Here is a 20,257-nt window from a genome sequence, read left to right on the forward strand (position 1 = left end):
TTTTATTTGTTTTTCCTATCGAAGTGGATTTTTCTACAGAATTTTGCCAGGAACAACCCTTTTGCTGCCGTGGGTTCTTTTACGTGTGCTAAGTGCATGCTGCACACGGGACCTCGGTTTATCGTCTCATCCGAATGACTAGCGTCCAGACCACCACTCAAGGTCTAGTGGAGGGGGAGAAAATATCGGCGGCTGAGCCGTGATTCGAACCAGCGCGCTCAGATTCTCTCTCGCTTCCTAGGCGGACGTGTTACCTCTAGGCCATCACTCCACTTGTGTGTGTGTGTGTGTGTGTGTGTGTGTGTGTGTGTGTGTGTTTACAGAATGGAGGTGGACATTTTTTCAGGGAGTAGCACCCCAAGCTGCACACACAAACAGGACTGGAACTAATTCACAATAAAACGGAATTAACTAGTTTCAGTTTCAGTAGCTCAAGGAGGCGTCACTGCGTTCGGACAAAATCCATATACGCTACACCACATCTGCCAAGCAGATGCCTGGCCAGCAGCGTAACCCAACGTGCTTAGTCAGGCCTTGAGAAAAAAAAGAAAAGAAAAAAAAAAGGTGAATAAATAATAGATAAGCTTACATAAATAAATAAATAAATAATAATTATAATATAAAAAAAGGTAGTAGTAATGATAATAATAATAAAAAAAATAATAATAAATAAATAAATAAGACAACAATAATGATAAATAAGCTAACAATATAAAATTAACATGTCACTCACTTATGATTGAGTAGAAACTTTCGAAGATGAGGCAGGACCTTCCCCTGGAAAAGTGATTTGGGGGAACTCTCCTGCAGCGCATCTGTGCCCCCCGTGGGACTCGGCACGCTGTCTTTCTGCTCACTACATTCTGCACTGACAGGCTTCTGCTGGAATTCTCTGTGGGGTGGGGGGGCTGTTGTTCTCATTAAAACCTGCCATTCCAACGCAGTTTCCTTCGATCCGTGCAATGCTTCCTGTTGGTAGAACTGATGCTGCGTCTCTCTGTTTGATGGTCTGGAAGCAGAGTGCGCAGGTTTGCCTTGATCTGGGTTACCCTGGTTGAGGTTTTTAATAAACTGTTCTTCAGGAGCATATGCCGCCATGACAGGCTGCTCCAGTGTCCAGTCTTTGGAACTGCCGTCACGATAAAAGCTGGAGTGATCCAAAACCAGAGGAGAGTTTCCCCCAAACCCTGTGTCCACGCCGGGACTGGGCACACTGCCTGAAGAAGATGATGATGATGACGACGCAGAACTGAACGGTGACGAGGGAGGACTTTCTGCCAGAACAATATCCATCGGCGATCCTCTCACGGCAGCACCGGAGCTGGGTGTGTCCGATGACGGAGTCTCTTCAACCAAGATCTCCACAGGCGTTCTGTTTTCAGGGGTGGAGACAATGCTGTCGTCATCATCGTCGTCTGGTCCAAAATGCTTTCCACTAGCATCATCATCAGTAAGTACCAACACCTCTGATCCTGTTTCCATATCGCTGTGTTCTGAAGATGATTGCTGAGATGTGACACAAGGTCTGTCAGAATGACCTTGCTCAGCCTCTCTCTGACCGCAAGGGATGGAAAAGCTGCTGGAAGCTGCCGAAGAAGACACATTTCCGTTGAAAGAGGGCTGGCTTGAAGAAGTAGCACTATTTTTTGAAGTTTTCATGATGCATGCTGTGGATGGGGACCCACATGAACTGGTAAACACGTTCTGAAAACTGCTCACTTTTTCTCCTAGTCTGCATGTTTCTGCACCAGCATACTGGAGAGGAGCTGTAATCTTAGTTTCGAATCTTCCAGCTCTTTGCAAACTTGCTGCTATTTCCTCTCCTGTCGCGCTGTCCATTTGCATTTCATTCTGTGACTGTGAAACACTGTCAGGGTGTGAAACACTGTCTGAATCACACTGTTTCTGTGAAACACTGTCTGAATCACACTGCTTCTGTGAAACACTGTCTGAATCACGCTGTTTCTGTGAAACACTGTCAGGGTGTGAAACACTGTCTGAATCACACTGCTTCTGTGAAACACTGTCTGAATCACACTGCTTCTGTGAAACACTGTCTGAATCACGCTGTTTCTGTGAAACACTGTCAGGGTGTGAAACACTGTCTGAATCACAATGTTTCTGCGAAACACTGTCTGAATCACACTGTTTCTGTGAAACACTGTCTGAATCACGCTGTTTCTGTGAAACACTGTCTGAATCACGCTGTTTCTGTGAAACGCTGTCAGGGTGTGAAACACTGTCTGAATCACACTGTTTCTGTGAAACACTGTCTGAATCACACTGTTTCTGTGAAACACTGTCTGAATCACACTGTTTCTGTGAAACACTGTCTGAATCACACTGTTTCTGTGAAACACTGTCTGAATCACACTGTTTCTGTGAAACACTGTCTGAATCACGCTGTTTCTGTGAAACACTGTCAGGGTGTGAAACACTGTCTGAATCACACTGCTTCTGTGAAACACTGTCTGAATCACACGGTTTCTGTGAAACACTGTCTGAATCACACTGTTTCTGTGAAACACTGTCTGAATCACATGGTTTCTGTGAAACACTGTCTGAATCACACGGTTTCTGTGAAACACTGTCTGAATCACGCTGTTTCTGTGAAACACTGTCTGAATCACACTGACCTTCTGCTGTGTCCTGGCACTGACATGGCTGGTCAGTGCTGGACCTGACCTGACCCACATTGCTGCGCACGAAAATGTTTGTCAACAGCAGTCTGGCCCCTTCTTCTGATGGACTGAGTCTTGCAGGACTGACTATCCGATAAAGAATTAAACAGAGCATATGTTACAATACTTGTGGATATCCAGTCAAAATAAAGTTTCACAAAATGGTGATCCTTTAAAGAAAACCTTTGTCATTGTAATCAAAGCAAAGTAAACCACTTACTTGATAATGCGCAGTTACTTGAAAACGAGCAAAAACATTGGATCCATAATTCCTTTCAGCAGTTTTTTGTTTTTTGTTTGTTTGTTTGTCACTGACATATACATTATACATCATTCAGTTCTACAGAAACCGAAACGTTCACTCAAAGGAGGAAACCTAAAGCTTATAAACTAAAGCACCATTTTAAACTTGACAATGAAGGAATAAATGAACTCTGAATAAAAGCCAGTCTGTCTGATACGAGTAACACTGTGATCCAAAACTCAAAAAAGAAAGAGAGGAAGCATTGACCACAATCAATGAAAGATAACATCACTTACAGTTTACTGGAAACTTTTCCTTGAGGTATTTTCCATACAGAAGACTAAGTCTTGGTACATATAGGTGATACCTGAAATAAGAAGCAGCGCGCGGGCACCCGTTTCATTAATGCCATGCGCACAGTGCACTGCAATAAGATACGAATGTTTATCATAAATAAACGACAAAAATATCTAATTTTCAAACGGTGACTGGAGTATGCTATGTGGAAAATATAAATGACAGGGATACAAAAGTAAAACACACAAACATGAACATCAAAACAATGGCTTCAAAGAAAAATCAAAAACCAAGATGAGGCGTCAAAGAAAAATCAAAAACCAAGATGAGGCGTCAAAGAAAAATAAAAAACCAAGATCAAACAAACAACTAAAAACATCTGATAAACTAAACTAAGGTCTGCTTACCTATATCCTTTGGTACCAGGAGTGCATGGCTTTTGTTTTTCTTTCTTCTTCTTCTTCTGCTTCATTCTCTTCTTCTGTCTCTTTGTCTTTGAAGCAACTTCCGGAGGACGAGCTATTTCAGCATCACATTTCATTTCTGTGCTGTTGACACCATCAGCAGGCAGATTTTCAACAGAACCTCCGCTTGTCTCTGGCACCATGGTGAGAGAAACATCACTGGCAGACCGGAGCGTCACATCTTCTGGAGAGGCAGAGAGTGGTGCAGGGCCTTTGGCTGAAGTCCCATCACGCTCTGCCAACTTCTGCTTTTTACAGCATTTTTCAGAATCGGTATCACACCTCTTTCGCTTCAAAGGGGGGTAGAGAGAATCGGTATCACACCTCTTTCGCTTCAAAGGGGGGTGGAGAGAATCGGTATCACACCTCTTTCGCTTCAAAGGGGGGTACAGAGAAACAGAACTGCTGGTTCTCCTTGCAGGTCCGGAGTTTTCTGACGCTCCTTCCCTCTCCTGGGCACCATGTTTTGGCAGATGGGCTGCCTTGTTCTGTTTACCCTTGGTCTTCACGCTGTTGGCAGTTTTTGAAGACTGGTGGTCGTGACCCTTACTGACCCAGTGGGAGCCAGCAGAGTATGGCCATAACTGGTACACTGGTTCACCTGAAATGAATAAAGGAAATTCTCTATCTAAAATTACGTTTAAATAACATACTTACCGTGACCCAACTAGTGCAGACTCCGGCAGGGGTCTGACATTCCTGCCTGTGCAAACTACTATCCGCCTATGCGGAGAAAACAAAACTATGGCCGATAACCTCCCGGAAGTAGGTAACCTCCCCTTTGTCCCGCTGGCTAGTGCCCTCTTTTTCCGGCAGCCATTATGACTCCTGTCCTTTGCTCTCCATACGGCTAAGTTTTTTTTCGTATTTTCTCTCTGTCTGTCGATTCTCTGGCGTTCTTGTTTTTTTGGTCAAATTTTGTCTCGAACCAGGTCACATAATTATATGGTTCGATTGGGATATCGGGCTAAAATTAAGGCGCGATCGAAATCGATTCACGGACGCTATGGGCCCTCTTTAAGGAAAAAAAATAATGTAAATCACACATGCACAAACGCAAGCGCGCAAAGACAGAGGTACAGACACTAAACAGGAAATGTATCAGATGCACGCTGGTGCAACTAGTCTTTCAAAAACTCAAGGGCCAGTTTTCACTGAACAGGTATTTGTCCTCAGCAGAAGTTTTGAGTAATTACTTATTACTCTGACATATCACAAAATGTTTGAATCAAAATCTAGTTGGTATCTTCCTTCGATTGACTATGTTTTTGTTTTAATGAGCACGCTTAATCCTGTTACAGGAATGTTGGAGATAACTGTACTTTACTCTCAGTTTAATGTTTTGTAGTTCTTCATTTTAACTCACTCAGTACGGCCAGCCCTCTCTTCTCCTCTACACAGACCCCTCGATGTCCAGTGGGTGTCTCAATGACCCAACCTTTAGCTTCTGTCGTCAGAATTGTGGTATTCTTTGTCAACATTCACCTCTTCAGTATAAGAGCCTTCCGCTTGCAATATTTTGATGGTGGTAATTGGGGTAAACTGCTGTTAACGTCGTCTCTTTCGCTGTTCGTATGGAGAGAGTTAACCTCTGCCATGTTTCATGTTCCTTTTCCTGTCTCAGTCATCCCACCACCTCTTACCATCACCCCTCCAACCCCCACGCACACACACACACTACTCCCCACCCACTCACCCATGTCTAATATCACTTAACAGTGAAAACCATTAAACTTATGGAAAAAAAACCCACCTTGCAACAAATTCATTCTTTCCTTTGAGAAGAGATTATTCAAAGTTCCGTGAATCTGCCCCCAGGGAAGCATGGTAGGGGGTGGGGGGGTGGGGGTGGGGGGCGGGGGGTGGGGGGTGGGAGTTAGGGTTGGGGTGCCTCAGCTGGGGACTGAAGAAAACAGCTGTAGGTTGCTGATGTCAACTGGGATTTCAAAGAATTTGATGCTGAGGCAGCTACTTGAACATTTTTGGATACCCATCTAAAAATCAAGAAGTCCAGAATGTGGTTCTTGGGCAGGGCAAAAACTGGCAACAAACACACACACACACATATATGCACACACACACACACACACACACACACACACAAACATACAAGCCAACAGACTTTACAAATACACAGTGCCAGAAAGTGTGACCTAACTTCCGTATCTATACCTGTGATTTGGAGATACACGGCTGGCTTGGCCAGCAGAATGAAAACAGATGTGTTTTCCAGTAGATGGCACATGAAAGTATCTCCAATCCTGGAAAACATTCAGATTAACATGGTCAGAAGGTTCAACAACTTTTGCTCCTTTAAAAAGGACACATCTTCAAGCCAATGCTGCCTAGTGCTTCTCGTCAACTACAAAGGAAAAAAAAAAGAAAAAAAAAAAAGGTATGTGCAAACCAACCATCAAATATGAAAAAATGGAACTGCACAAGCCAATGACCTTCACACCCACATAAATGCACACACACACACACACACACTAATCAAGTAAACAATTTGCCACTATTTCTTTCACCAAACCCTGTCCATAGCCACACACACAGTGCACCAATCCAGCAATCAGCACAGGTATGATGATATATAGTTGTATCCAATGTAAACTATCACCTAGTAACAACGTCTTTCTTTCCTTACACGTAAAAGCCCACTTGTGTGCATACGAGTGAACACAGAAGAAGAAGAAGAAGAAGAAGAAAGACCTGATGAGCAGCGTTTTCTGAGCGCACACAGCGCAGGTCTGATTAAACTATTCCTGTTTTTGCCTACTCTTTCATGCCTCCACCCTCAATGGGATTATTCAAAGTTCTGTGACTGTCCCTAGGGAGGGATGGAGAGGACGGGTTTCTTCAGGTACGGGCTGTGTTTTATCACAGCAGATTTCTCTGTGAGGAATTTGGGCTGCTCTTCATGGGGAAGGCACCACACCTCAGTGCAGCACCACCTTTATTGACTCACTTGTGTAAACAAAGTGAGTCTATGTTTTAACCCGGTGTTCGGTTGTCTGTGTGTGTGTGTGTGTGTGTGTGTCCATGTGTCTGTGGTAAACTTTAACATTGACATTTTCTCTGCAAATACTTTGTCAGTTGACACCAAATTTGGCATAAAAATAGGAAAAATTCAGTTCTTTCCAGTCATCTTGTTTAAAACAATATTGCACCTCTGGGATGGGCACAAAAAAATACAAAATAGAAGCCTAATTATATGCAAACTGCATTTACTGTTATATTTATATTTTTTTTTTGTATTCTCTAAACTTGGTACTTTGACCTCTTATTCTGACACAACAAGAGGAGTCATTATTATCATTTTTTGTTCAAACAGGAACTTCTTTTGCTAAGCATGGAATTTTTTATTTTGCAAACGTTTTGGTGCAGATAGTAAAAAAGGGAAATTACTCTGTAATTAATGCTAGGGGACTTAATTTATCACAAGTGAGTCTTGAAGGCCTTGCCTCTCTTGTTTTTCTTCTTTTTGCCTGAAAATTCCGCTGTCAACATGAATTCTTCCACAGAATTGTGACAGGGGCAACCCTTTTCTTGCCATGGGTTCTTCTGTTTGCGCCGAGTGCAAACTGCACACAGGATCTCAGTTTGTTGTCTCATCTGTAAGACTAGCACCCAGACCAGTACTGAAGGTGTCAGGGAAAGGGGAATCAGTATCATGGTATGTAGATGGAATTCAAACCCATGGACACTTCTTTCCTGGTCAGGTGTATTACCACAAGACCACCGCTCCAACATGAAAGACCTGATGACGGGCGCAATAGCCGAGTGGTTAAAGCGTTGGACTGTCAATCTGAGGGTCCCGGGTTCGAATCATGGTGACGGCGCCTGGTGGGTAAAGGGTGGAGATTTTTCCGATCTCCCAGGTCAACATATGTGCAGACCTGCTAGTGCCTGAACCCCCTTCGTGTGTATATGCAAGCAGAAGATCAAATACGCACGTTAAAGATTCTGTAATCCATGTCAGCGTTTGGTGGGTTATGGAAACAAGAACATACCCAGCATGCACACCCCCGAAAACAGAGTATGGCTGCCTACATGGCGGGGTAAAAACGGTCATACACGTAAAAGCCCACTCGTGTGCATACGAGTGAACACAGAAGAAGAAGAAGAAAGACCTGATGAGCAGCGTTTTCTGAGCGCACACAGCGCAGGTCTGATTAGACTATTCCTGTTTTTGCCTACTCTTTCATGCCTCCACCCTCAACTGCCTTTTGAGAGTTTGACTCTTTGTCCCATTTCACCTATTCAGACTCTCTCTCTCTCTCTCTAACAAACACATCTTAGGCAAAATACAAACATGTTTGTGCACAGATACCACTGTCAACTTCTATCAAGCACTTATAATTCTCAAAGGGTCTTGATACAGAGTTAAATAATATGTATGCCTTCATGGCAGTGACTTCCGAGGAAAAATTACAATTCAGTTCAGAATACAGCTTTGTCATTGTCCAAAGCAAGGAAGGTGGACACGTTTTGCTGTATCAAAACTAACAACACAGAGACCAGACTCTCTACACATGGGACCAGGCCAGCAATGAAGAACGAGAGCTTTTCCTAACACACAGACTTAAGCGTGTGCACACACACACACAGACAGCAACTGAATACATTAGCAAACTGTGAAGAGGTGAATCAGGACCACACCAGTTTTGTGATAGGCAAATCGAGAATGGGCAAAATGGGAATAGGCAAATCAGGAACAGGTGAAACTGGATGACACCATACACACATGCACAACCAAGCCAGTAATCAGCACAAGTGGATATTTGTGTTAATAATTACGATGTAATAATTAATTGCAATGTTTTCAAAAGCGGATATGTGAAATGCTTTTATTGGAGAACATATGTTTATTACTCTTGTTTAATCAAGTAATCCACGTGTGTGGGGTGGGTGGGTGCGGGTGTGTGCTGATTATCTGGTTGTGGTTTTCCGCAATTCATCTTTATTCTTATCTTATCTGTCTATTATAATCAATGTGCAGTATAGTAGGCTATGTTTATAATTATATTCAAATAATGTTTCATAATTCTTTCTGGTTTTACATTAAGAATGCTAGTTATTACCTGCAGAATGTGGATATATGTGTGAAACGGTGTATGTGATATTTTTTACATTTGTATCTTCGTAATATTCGTAAAAGCTGTTGTTGACTTTTACAGTTATGGTCCCCATGTTGTTTACTTGTCTATGTTGTGATAATGCACCTGACCAAATTTCTCCAGTTGGAGATAATAAAGTTATTCTTATCTTATCTTATGTTCGGGCACAATAGCTCAATGGTTAAAGCGTTGGACTTTCAATCTGAGGGTCCCAGGTTCGAATCTTGATGATGGTGCCTGGTGGGGTAAAGGGTGGAGATTTTTCCGATCTTCCAGGTCAACATATGTGCAGAGCTGTTAGTGCCTGAACCCCCTTCGTGTGTATATGCACGCAGAAGATCAAATATGCATGTTAAAAATCCTGTAATCCATGTCAGTGTTTGGTGGGTTATGGAGTATGGCTGCCTGCATGGCAGGGTAAATAAACAAAACGGTCATGCACGCAAAATGTTACATGTCTGTCTGAGTGTGTATGTATGCGTGCCTGAAATCTGATTGAATGACGCAGGAAATGAATGATGAGCGCCCAATGGCAGCTGTCAGTCGGCTCTACCCAGGTAGGAAACTTGCTGTGTAAATGACCCCGTGTTTGTAAAGCGCTTAGAGCTTTGTATTTGTATTTCTTTTTATCACAACAGATTTCTCTGTGTGATATTCAGGCTGCTCTCCCCAGGGAGAGCGCGTCGCTACACTACAGCGCCACCCATTTTTTTTTTCATTTTTTCCTGCATGCAGTTTTATTTGTTTTTCCTATCGATGTGGATTTTTCTACAGAATTTTGCCAGGAACAACCTTTTTGTTGCCGTGGGTTCTTTTACGTGCGCTAAGTGCATGCTGCACACGGGACCTCGGTTTATCGTCTCATCCGAATGACTAGCGTCCAGACAACCACTCAAGGTCTAGTGGAGGGGGAGAAAATATCGGCAGCTGAACCGTGATTCGAACCAGCGCGCTCAGATTCTCTCGCTTCCTAGGCGGACGCGTTACCTCTAGGCCATCACTCCACTTGGTCTCCAACCGAGGATAGGTGTTACATAAGTATCCATATCAATGAATCACTATATACACAAACACTAAGCACCTGCTGAGCAGTGTCTTCCACACTTTGTACTGCAGTCTGCTGACGCTGGTGTTTGGGTAGCGGTACTCAATGTCAAGTACACTGCTCACTGATGCTTTGGGGTTGTCAGTTACCTGCAAAGAAGGTAAAATTACATTAGGTTTTCATTCTGTAGGGTTGAGAGACGAGAGACAGCGAGATTTTACTTGCCGCTGACCTGTGTGTGTGTGTGTGTGTGTGTGTGTGTCTGTGTGTTTGTCCGTGGGGAGTGGGGTGGGTGTGCTGATTAAGTTCATATAAAGATATTGGTGCTGACGGTCCTTTTCCATATGTTGCTGTTTTATGCTGAATTTATTCTTGTGGATGGTGATGACGTCACTTTTGTAAGTGTGATGTTTTAGGTATATTTTGTTAAAACTGTAGACCTGGTGACCAGAGGAAAAAAAAAATATGGTTTTAAACTGGACAATAAGAACATACATGCATTGTTGCCTCCAAAACAATATAGGCTGCACCATGCGGTAATTATAGTCATCACGTAAAGCCCACTTGTGTCATACGAGTGACAGAGAGTAAAAGATAAACCTGTGACAATGTTCTGAGCGCACTACGTCTGGTCAGTCGATTTGATCTTTCCTGTTTTTGCTACTCTTTCATATGCCTGCCACTCCTCACCTGCCTTTTAAGTCTGTCTTTTCTTTTATTTAACTTTTCTTCTCTCTCTCATCATCTGCAACAACATCATTTAGGCAAATACCAACTATGTTGTGCCACCATACCACTGTCACACCTTCTTCAGCCTTTAATTCTCAAGTCTGATACAGAGTTCAAATTGTATCCTTCATGCATTAGACTCCAGGAAAAACAAGAATCATCAGAATCGCTTGTATGTCCAATGCAAGGAGGTGTCACGTTTGCTGTCTCAAAACTACAACTAGAACCAACTCTCTACACTGACCCCACAAGAAGAACAGGCTTTTCCTAACACAGACTTAGGATGCCACACACACCAGACGGAGCAACGATACCATAGCAAACGTGAAGAGTGAATCGGACACAGTTTTGATAGAATCGAGAATGGCAATGGGAATAGGCCAATCAGGAAGAGGTGATGGATACGAAACTGATACACATGCACAACCAGGCAGTAATCAGCCACAGTGATTTCGGCACAATTAGTATGGTTAAAGGTTGGATTTCAATCGAGGGCCCAGGATCGAATTTGAGATGTTGGGTAAAGGGAGGCATTTTCGTTTCCGGTCAACTATGTGCAAGGCTGTTATCCTGAACCTCCTGTCATAGTGATATCCGCAATGATCACATATGCCCGTAAAAATCTTGTAATCCATGTCAGCGTTTGTGGGTATGAGTATGTCAGAGGCAGGTAATAACAAAACGGCATCACTTAAATGTTACATGTCTTCGATGGTATGTTGTGTCCCAAATCTGATTGAATGATCAAGAATGATGAGCGCCAATGCATGTCAGTCCTCTACCGGTAGGAACTGCTGTTAAATGGCCCGGGTCGTAAAAGCGCTAGCTTTGTATTGATGATTTCTTATAACAACGTCTCGTGTGTACAGCTCCGCCGTCTCCCAGGGAGAAGCGCTTGCCACAGCGGTGATGCGCCACCCATTTTGTAAGTATTTTATTCCTGCATGCAGTTCATTTGTTTACCAATTCGATGTGGAATATTTTCTACCAATTTGCCAGGAACAACTTTTTGTTGCACGTGGGTCTTACTGCGTAAGTCACTGCAACGGCCACCTCGTTTATCGTCTCTCGAATGACTACGCCAGACCACCACTCAGTCTAGTGCGGGGCATGAAAGAACGCAGCTGAACCTGTTACTAACCAGCGCTAGATTCTTTCGCTCTGGGACGTTACTCTGCCATCAACCCATTGGTCTCCAACCGAGATAGTGTACAAAGTACTTCCAGCTTCAATGAATCAATACAGCAATTGGTAAGACCTGTGAGCAGTGTCTTCACTTTGTACGCCGTCTGTGAGGTGTGGTAGCGTATCAATGTCCAGAAACGCTCACTGATGCTTTGGGGTTGTCATTACTCAAAGCAAGTCAAATTGACATAAGGATGTCATTCTGTATGGTGGGCGGAGAGAAGATTACTGGCGAACTAGTTTAACGCTTTCATTGTAGTGATATAGAAGAAGGAAATAAACGATGGAGCGGGGGGGGGGGGAATTATGTGTACATACGAGTAAGTAAGTGGGGTGGACTGTGTGGTTGTTGTAGTTGTGAGTGAATACTGATTAAAGTGTTTGTTTAAAAAATAACAAAAACATAAAATCAACATATTCTAATGTAAATACTTGACACTATACACGCTCACAACTGATAATTAACTAAGAAGTCTGACAATGTCAACATTACAATGGAACTCTAAACTCAAAACAAGAATCATTCAATTGGTTGACTAGTGGAGTGGGGCATGCCGATAATGTTAAAGTATGACTTGGATCTGAGGTCCTGTTCCAATATGCGTTTAGCGCATTTCGTGGTAAAGGTGAGATATTTTTAAGTGTATCTTCCCAGGTATAATTGTAAACTGTAGACTGGTGCATAGAAAAAACCCACCATGTGTTTAACACAACATAAGACAATATGCCATGTTAAGATCCTAAATCAAATTCACATCATTGTTCGGTATATGGAAAGAAAATACTATACCTGCTAAAATACCCACATTAACTCGTGTCACATTGCTCTGCCTACCTGGCTTATAAACGGTCCTTTACTAAGCAAAGCCCACTCTCTATGCAACACGTTCGAATCAGTGGGTATTTGAGCCCACAAGCGCGAAGAAAAACACGAACCAAATCATTTAACTCACGCCATTTCCACAATTGTACTACAAACTGGACAGCCTGTCTACCCACACTCTACGAACATGGGCAAAACCCAACTTCTACTTCCAGTCATAATTGTGGATTTTGTCAACTTTTGTTCATATGAGACTGATTACAAAAATTTGATGAGTAATTGGCTAAAACCTTGTTCTGGAAGTGTTTTTCGCCTCAGAAGATTAAGTAAAAACACGATGTTCTTAACTCATGGGACAAGTAGCCATCATTATACTGTGCTTATCCGATCTTCAGCTTTTGCTTGATTTGGTCTTAACATCACTTGCTTGATAAATTCCTACGCAACTGTTGTTACTAGTCCATATTGGCAGAGAAGACAACTTTGATCAACCGAACGATAACTGAGAATCTGGTGACATTCTGTGTTACCAACTGGCTCATGGACCCATGAATCTGTGAAGAAAAGAAGAAGAATCTTCAGTTATCCCTTTCCAATGACTGGCGCAATAGCCGAGTGGTTAAAGCATTGGACTGTCAATCTGAGGGTCCCGGGTTCGAATCACGGTGACGGCGCCTGGTGGGTGAAGGGTGGAGATATTTACGATCTCCAAGGTCAACATATGTGCAGACCTGCTAGTGCCTGAACCCCCTTCGTGTGTATATGCAAGCAGAAGATCAAATACGCACGTTAAAGATCCTGTAATCCATGTCAGCGTTCGGTGGGTTATGGAAACAAGAACATACCCAGCATGCACACCCCCGAAAACGGAGTATGGCTGCCTACATGGCGGGGTAAAAACAGTCATGCACGTAAAAGCCCACTCGTGTACATACGAGTGAACATGGGAGTTGCAGCCCACGAACGCAGAAGAAGAAGAAGAAGAAGAAATCCCTTTCCAATATGTCCAAACGCTGTGACACCTCCTTGCTTAACTTAACTATGTATACATCCATTACCTTGTTATGTTCAGCTGTCTATATATCATCAAGTTACATTTATTTCACACACAAATATGAACACACACACACACACACACACACACACACACACACACACCACTTACCGGACCAAACCCGAAAGACAGGACATTATTTCCTACACCATCTCTGTGTAACACTCGCTGAAACACCAAGTGATGTTCTATTTGAAAACATATGAAATAAGAAGAACACAATCATATTTTGTCCATTTAAAAAAAAAAATGCAGTATATACACATGCATTCATATGCATTTATGTATGCACTTACACAAACATACACACACACTCACACAAACAACACACACACACACACATTCACTCACTCACATACACACTCATAAACAACACAGACTTAAACACACCACACCCACACACCAAATGCATGTGCACATAAATATGGCCATAAACACATAAAGACTACACTTCTTGAAAAAAAGAAAAGAAAAGCAAACCTTATGTTTTGCAAGAAAAATATAAAATGAAATAATAAAAAGCAATGCAAGGCAAAAGCAAAGCAAACGAAAACTAATAAACAGAAGAAATCTGAAATCTTACCTGGACACACCTGGTGACCAGTTCATGCTGATGGGAATCCTGAGAGAGGCTGATTGGAGCCGTTAGTTGTTTCCCATCACCTTTAACAGCCACCAATGTGGTCTCCAGCAAATGCTTATATCTGAAACATGCATGGATTTTTTCTTCTTCTTTAATTATACTTTAATTTGTACCAGTCAACAATCATCTTTGTTTTGACTGAGCAAGGTTTTAGTTTAACTATTTGGATTGTATATGTACCTTTAAGTGGAGGTGTGTGAGTACATATTTCACCATTTGTGTGTGAGTATGTGTGTGTGTGTGTGTGTGTGTGTGTGTGTGTGTGTGTGTGTGTGTGTATTTATGTGTGCACATGCATCTGGGTGTCAAACACGTTATGATATTGATTAAAATTCCTCACATTTCCTATGATAATAATCATACCCTTTTGGGTCTGCTTCTGTGACCAGAGAAGACTCCAGTAATCCCTCTGTGTCTGTGTCTCTGATCCACTCTTCCAGACTCAGGACACTTTGATAGAACGTCTGGAGAATGGTGTTCACCTGCAGATGAAACAGATGGATAGGAGGACAAAGACAAAATAAAGACAGAAAAGCAGTGATAAAAGCAAAGAGACAGGTAAAGAGACATGTTGTGTATGTATGCACACACACACACCCAACTCAAACAAGCACACAGTAAGTTTTCACTGAGACAGACTTGCAAACATATTCACACATCAACACTTAACAACCATCTCCTAAATCATTACAAATACATCCCCCCTCTTCCCCTACACACACAGCTGCTGATGGTTGATATTTCAAGATAATTTATTTTTTTTATTTTTGGTCACTGTGTCTTTCAACATCATACATGCACTCCTAAATAAGCAAATACACATTCCCAACATGTAGTAGATTAAGTCTAGCAGACTAAAGTTCTAAGATTAGAGTCATATGACTGTCATGTGACATTGTTAATTAACGTGCATTATGGGGTTCCCTGAACGCCCATGCTCCAGAGTCGGGATGGATCTCTTTGAACATGATGGTAAGATGTACATCATCATCATTGACTACTATTCTTGATGGATTGAGATTCGACCCTTAGAAAAAAGATCAAGCGCTCACACCATCACCAGCATCAAGAGTGTTTTCGCAGCCCATGGCACACCAGACGTTGTTATTTCTGACAACGGTCCACAGTTCGCCAGCACAGAATTCAGGGCGTTTGCAGCAGATTACGACTTCACCCACACCACGAGCTCACCACGGTACCCCCTGAGCAATGGTGAAGCAGAGCGGGCAGTCCAAACAGTGAAACATGCTAAAAAAAAAATCCAAAGACCCCTATGCAGCCCTACTCCTCTACAGAGCCACTCCATTGCGCAACGGTCTCTCCCCCAACGAACCCAGGAAACTTAAAACCAAACTTCCCATCCTACCCTCCTCCCTCCGCCCATCAACTCCCGACCACTCTCTCATCCAACAGGTTGTAGCGGAACACCACAATCCACGCTCCTTCATCGTGGCAACAGCGCAGGGCACGATCCGCCGTAACAGGTCACACCTAGTGGCCATGCCTGGTGAAGCCCCTCCAACACTGCAGACAACCACTGCCGCAGGGTTCTCTTCCACCACCATCACCACCTCAACAGATCCCCTCACCACCCAGACAGCAGCCACCCATACAGATGACCACGCCCAGAGCAACACCCACGGCCCCAGGACCAGCTGTCAACAACACACCAGGTCAACTCTGCACCAGATCAGGCAGACCAGTCAACAAACCGGTAAAGCTGAATCTGTGAAAATGTGCCCAGCGGATCTGAGAAATGCCCTTATGGCTTATCTGTCTTGGGAAAACAAAGTGTAGGATGTGCAAATGTGCTCCCATTCAGGTCTGAGAAAGGCCCCTATGGCTCACCTGTCTTGGGGAAAACAAAATATTAGGTTGAAAACTTCACCAGCACAACCAACTTGCCTCCCTCCATAACCATACCAAAGTGTGGAACAAAGTACAACACTGACATATATATTCTTGTGTGTGTATATGTACATTGCTTCTGAACACTTACCAGCAACTGCTGATCTTGTCACATGTCATAACCAAACATATACTAGTACCAAATCTAAAACCCATACAAATACGTTTAACGTCTTGTGTTTGTTTTTCACTACATTTTTTTTCTCCTTTTCACCACAAAATTCTCTATCACTAAAAGTTTCAAAACATATCCCATGATATGTATTCACCCACAAGCCATAGTTTCCTTATCTCTTTGGAAGGAAACTATACTAAATGACATTGTTACGAATCAGTAGACTCAACAAGGGGGAAGAGGAAGTGAACAGACTGACAAAAGAAACCCGGTGAGACTCATAGTGCATACAGCATGATCTGCTTTTAATTCATTTTTAGTTCATTGTGTATCCAGATGGAAATAATAAATAATAATAATAAATAATAATAATGGTACTTATATAGCGCTAAATCTTGTGCATAAACAAATCAAAGCGCTTTCGCACCAGTCATTCTCACGCAAGCATAACTCTAAAACTGAAAAAAAAAAAAAAAAAAAAAAAAAAAAAAAAAAAAAAAGAACAGTACCCCACACAAAAATGGGGAGTTGTAGTATGATGCATGCGTTTGAAGTGCTTTGTGTATCCAGACGAGCTAAGGGAAATACTCTGGTTGATCTGAACTTGGCGGAATAAACGTGGCTTACACAGAAGCACTCTGTCTGGACTTCATTTGTCCCTTTACATAATATTACAGTAATGTTGTAATCAAAATTCATGTGTGAAACCTGAACTTAAGCCCGTATTAATGTTCACCATGCCTTCTGTAGTTTATGTGGTATGAATGGTTACCAGCTCTCCACTGTCCAACAATATACATGACCCCACGTGTATGCTTGCTGTACAGTGTTGGCCTGGCGGTAACTTGTCCACATTGTACAGTGTTGGCCTGGCGGTAACTTGTCCACATTGTACAGTGTTGGCCTGGCGGTAACTTGTCCACATTGTACAGTGGTCTGGCGGTAACTTGTCCACATTGTACAGTGTTGGCCTGGCGGTAACTTGTCCACATTGTACAGTGTTGGCCTGGCGGTAACTTGTCCACATTGTACAGTGTTGGCCTGGCGGTAACTTGTCCACATTGTACAGTGTTGGCCTGGCGGTAACTCGTCCACATTGTACAGTGTTGGTCTGGCGGTAACTTGTCCACATTGTACAGTGTTGGCCTGGTGGTAACTTGTCCACATTGTACAGTGTTGGCCTGGCGGTAACTTGTCCACATTGTACAGTGTTGGCCTGGCGGTAACTTGTCCACATTGTACAGTGTTGGCCTGGCGGTAACTCGTCCACATAGGCAGTGAGAGAATGTGAGCACAGTGGTTTGATTCCCACTCACCAGTACTTTCTCCCCCTTCACTAGAACTTGAGTTGTGGTCTGGACACTAGTAATTCAGGTGAGATAATAAACTGAGGTCCCATGTGCAGCTAGCATGCTCTTTGCGCATGTAAAAGAACCTACAGCAACAAAGGGGTCTCTGACAAAATTATTTAGAAAAATCCAATTTGATGGGAAAACAAATACACTTGCAGGCGGAGAGAGAGAGAGAGAGAGAGAGAGAGATTCAAGATTCAAATGGTTTAATGACTTAAGCAACATGCTCATATCACCGTGGAAAACACGCTCCCCCCCCTCTCCCACCCCTTCGAACGTTCCCTCCCTCCTACACTTTTCACAACATTCTATTGCTTTTCATAAGGAAGACAAAACAATATCTAACAGTATGTATACGCACAATCATCGTAGACTACTGCTGAGGTTGATATCTAAGTAACCCGAGGCCATCGACCCGATTACGTAGTCACAGAGAGGGAGGGGGAGAGAGAGAGAGAGAGAATATTCAAATAACATTTGTCAATTTAACTATCTTCACAATCGATTAACATACATTTCCACCAACGAATCAATTAAACAGTGGCAACATAAATCGAATGGCATTTTGCATGCTAAGAATTGGTTTTCGAAATGAAGCTTTGTTTGTGAGATCATTTACGCTGAGTCCCTTCGCAGTCTTAAGCTATGGTAAATAAATTTTGCTAAGCTGTTTGAATGTTGCACATCACACAAAAACGCCATGGGATGTATTTTAAGTTTCTTCACGTTTTCTTTTGAAAGAGAGAGAGAGAGAGAGAGAGAGAGAGAGAGAGAGAGAGAGAGCAGTGGTGCTCTCACAGTAGTGATGCGCTCTTTCCATATAGGGTGATAAACCCAAGTTTCACACAGAAAAGTCTGTTATGACAAAATGAGGAATACACACATATATACATACATAAAGCATACATACATGCATAGTTAACAACAGTGCGCACAGTGCAGCTATGGAACACTTAAAGTCTGGAACTGTGTGTGACAGGTTGTACTTGACGCTTCCTTTAATATGTCCTGGTGTGAGTGAGGACTGTCAGATATCTGTAAATGTATGGGTACCGATGTACGAGATGTTCATTTGGAACATAAAACTGAACGCCTTCTTCCCACGGTTTCAGTTTCAGTTTCAGTAGCTCAAGGAGGCGTCACTGCGTTCGGACAAATCCATATACGCTACACCACATCTGCCAAGCAGATGCCTGACCAGCAGCGTAACCCAACGCGCTTAGTCAGGCCTTGAGAAAAAAAAAAAAAGGTGAATAAATAATAGATAAGCTTACATAAATAAATAAATAATTATAATATAAAAAAAAAAGGTAGAAGTAATGATAATAATAAAAAATAAATAAGACAACAATGATGATAAATAAGCAAATAAATGCAAAACATGAACACACATTCACACATACCCCACACATGCATAACCGATATGCACCAACATGCAGTTTCACAGATATGAAAGCACAGTCAAATACATATAATCGTACATGAGCTCCAACACACACACACACCACACACATTACCCTGCACCTCCTCTACGCCCCTCCTCCACACACTCATTTCTAGTCTACGTATCACAGCTTCCACGGCGCACACACGCACACACACGGTCCCACAGTCAGTTTGTGACTGGTACATCTTGCCCCAAGAGACTGTCGATGCCCCAACCCTGACTCGAAAGGTTCTGTCTCTCAACTTTCGTCAAGTTTCACTATGACCACACTTCTATCAACACAAGGCACTGCCCAGCAAGTGATTCATGAATGACGCTCTGCCTTCTCCATAGCACCCATATTCTAGTTACACCCCTCATAAACAACTTACAGGCAGACGAGTTTCTCTCCTCAAACAATTACAGATTGAGACAAGTCTTCTGCTGAAGTTGCTACTGCGTCATTATCAGAATCTCTCCAGTCTATGATGTCAATCTTTGTATATATAGGTTCTCCATCTTTCTTCTTGTTCAAGCTGAGTTGCCACTTCCCCCTGACAAACCCACCTACACCAGACCTTTGCTCTCTTCCTCTTTCGTTTTTTATTCTTTCTTTTTTTTCTCAAACCGGCACCCATCGCCAAATGTCGATAATGGCCAACGTTTTGACCCTGGGCATCAAATGGAAGAACCTGAGCAATACGCACTCTTCAGAAATGCATCTCCTGAGTGCACGACAATGGACAGAACGAACGAGACATATTTTGTTTATCTTATACTTGGTGAGAGGAACATTGAAAGAACATATGTTTCAAAATTCTGTTCAGCAGTCTTCACCTTTGTGCCAGTTGGGGGCATGGTGTCTTTGTGTCTTTCTCGTTTCAGTTTCTCTTTGCCGCCCGCGTTTGTGTTTGCCAGTCCCATCTTTTCTATAACCATTTGTTGTTTCCCCTGAGTTGTTTGATTCTTTTTCTTAAAAACAGACTGTGGATATGTTTCATTACAATAAAATCATGATTAATTTTATCATTAATTGCTCAGCTTATGGAATTCTGTGGAATTCGGTCTATTGACACACGATACATAAAAACATTGAGATGTTTCCAGGTCAATGTATGAAACGTCGTCTGGAACTTTATTTGCATTATTTTACACAAGAGTACCCTCCCCATTA

General features: G+C 42.5%; 2 protein-coding genes across 2 annotated transcripts in view; both read right to left on the minus strand.

Annotated features, from left to right (window-relative positions):
• LOC143278682 (telomerase reverse transcriptase-like) overlaps window positions 1-1,824 on the minus strand; it is a 42,930-nt gene extending 41,106 nt beyond the window's left edge. The window contains exon 1 of the mRNA XM_076583295.1: window positions 734-1,824. Coding sequence (XP_076439410.1) covers window positions 734-1,659 — 926 coding nt within the window. The 5' untranslated portion in view covers window positions 1,660-1,824. The remainder of the gene's footprint in view (window positions 1-733) is intronic.
• Window positions 1,812-20,007, minus strand: LOC143295973 (uncharacterized). The gene is made up of 10 exons (XM_076607687.1): window positions 19,921-20,007; window positions 14,646-14,764; window positions 14,223-14,343; window positions 13,751-13,807; window positions 9,885-9,997; window positions 5,859-5,947; window positions 3,630-4,287; window positions 3,222-3,292; window positions 1,899-2,768; window positions 1,812-1,867 (listed from the first exon to the last, which is right to left on the minus strand). Exons 1-10 carry the CDS (start codon window positions 20,005-20,007, stop codon window positions 1,812-1,814), a joined length of 2,241 nt encoding a protein of 746 aa, XP_076463802.1.
• Window positions 20,008-20,257: the final 250 nt, after the last annotated feature.

This window comes from Babylonia areolata, chromosome 2 (genome assembly GCF_041734735.1).
Source record: "Babylonia areolata isolate BAREFJ2019XMU chromosome 2, ASM4173473v1, whole genome shotgun sequence".
Classification (NCBI taxonomy): domain Eukaryota; kingdom Metazoa; phylum Mollusca; class Gastropoda; order Neogastropoda; family Buccinidae; genus Babylonia; species Babylonia areolata.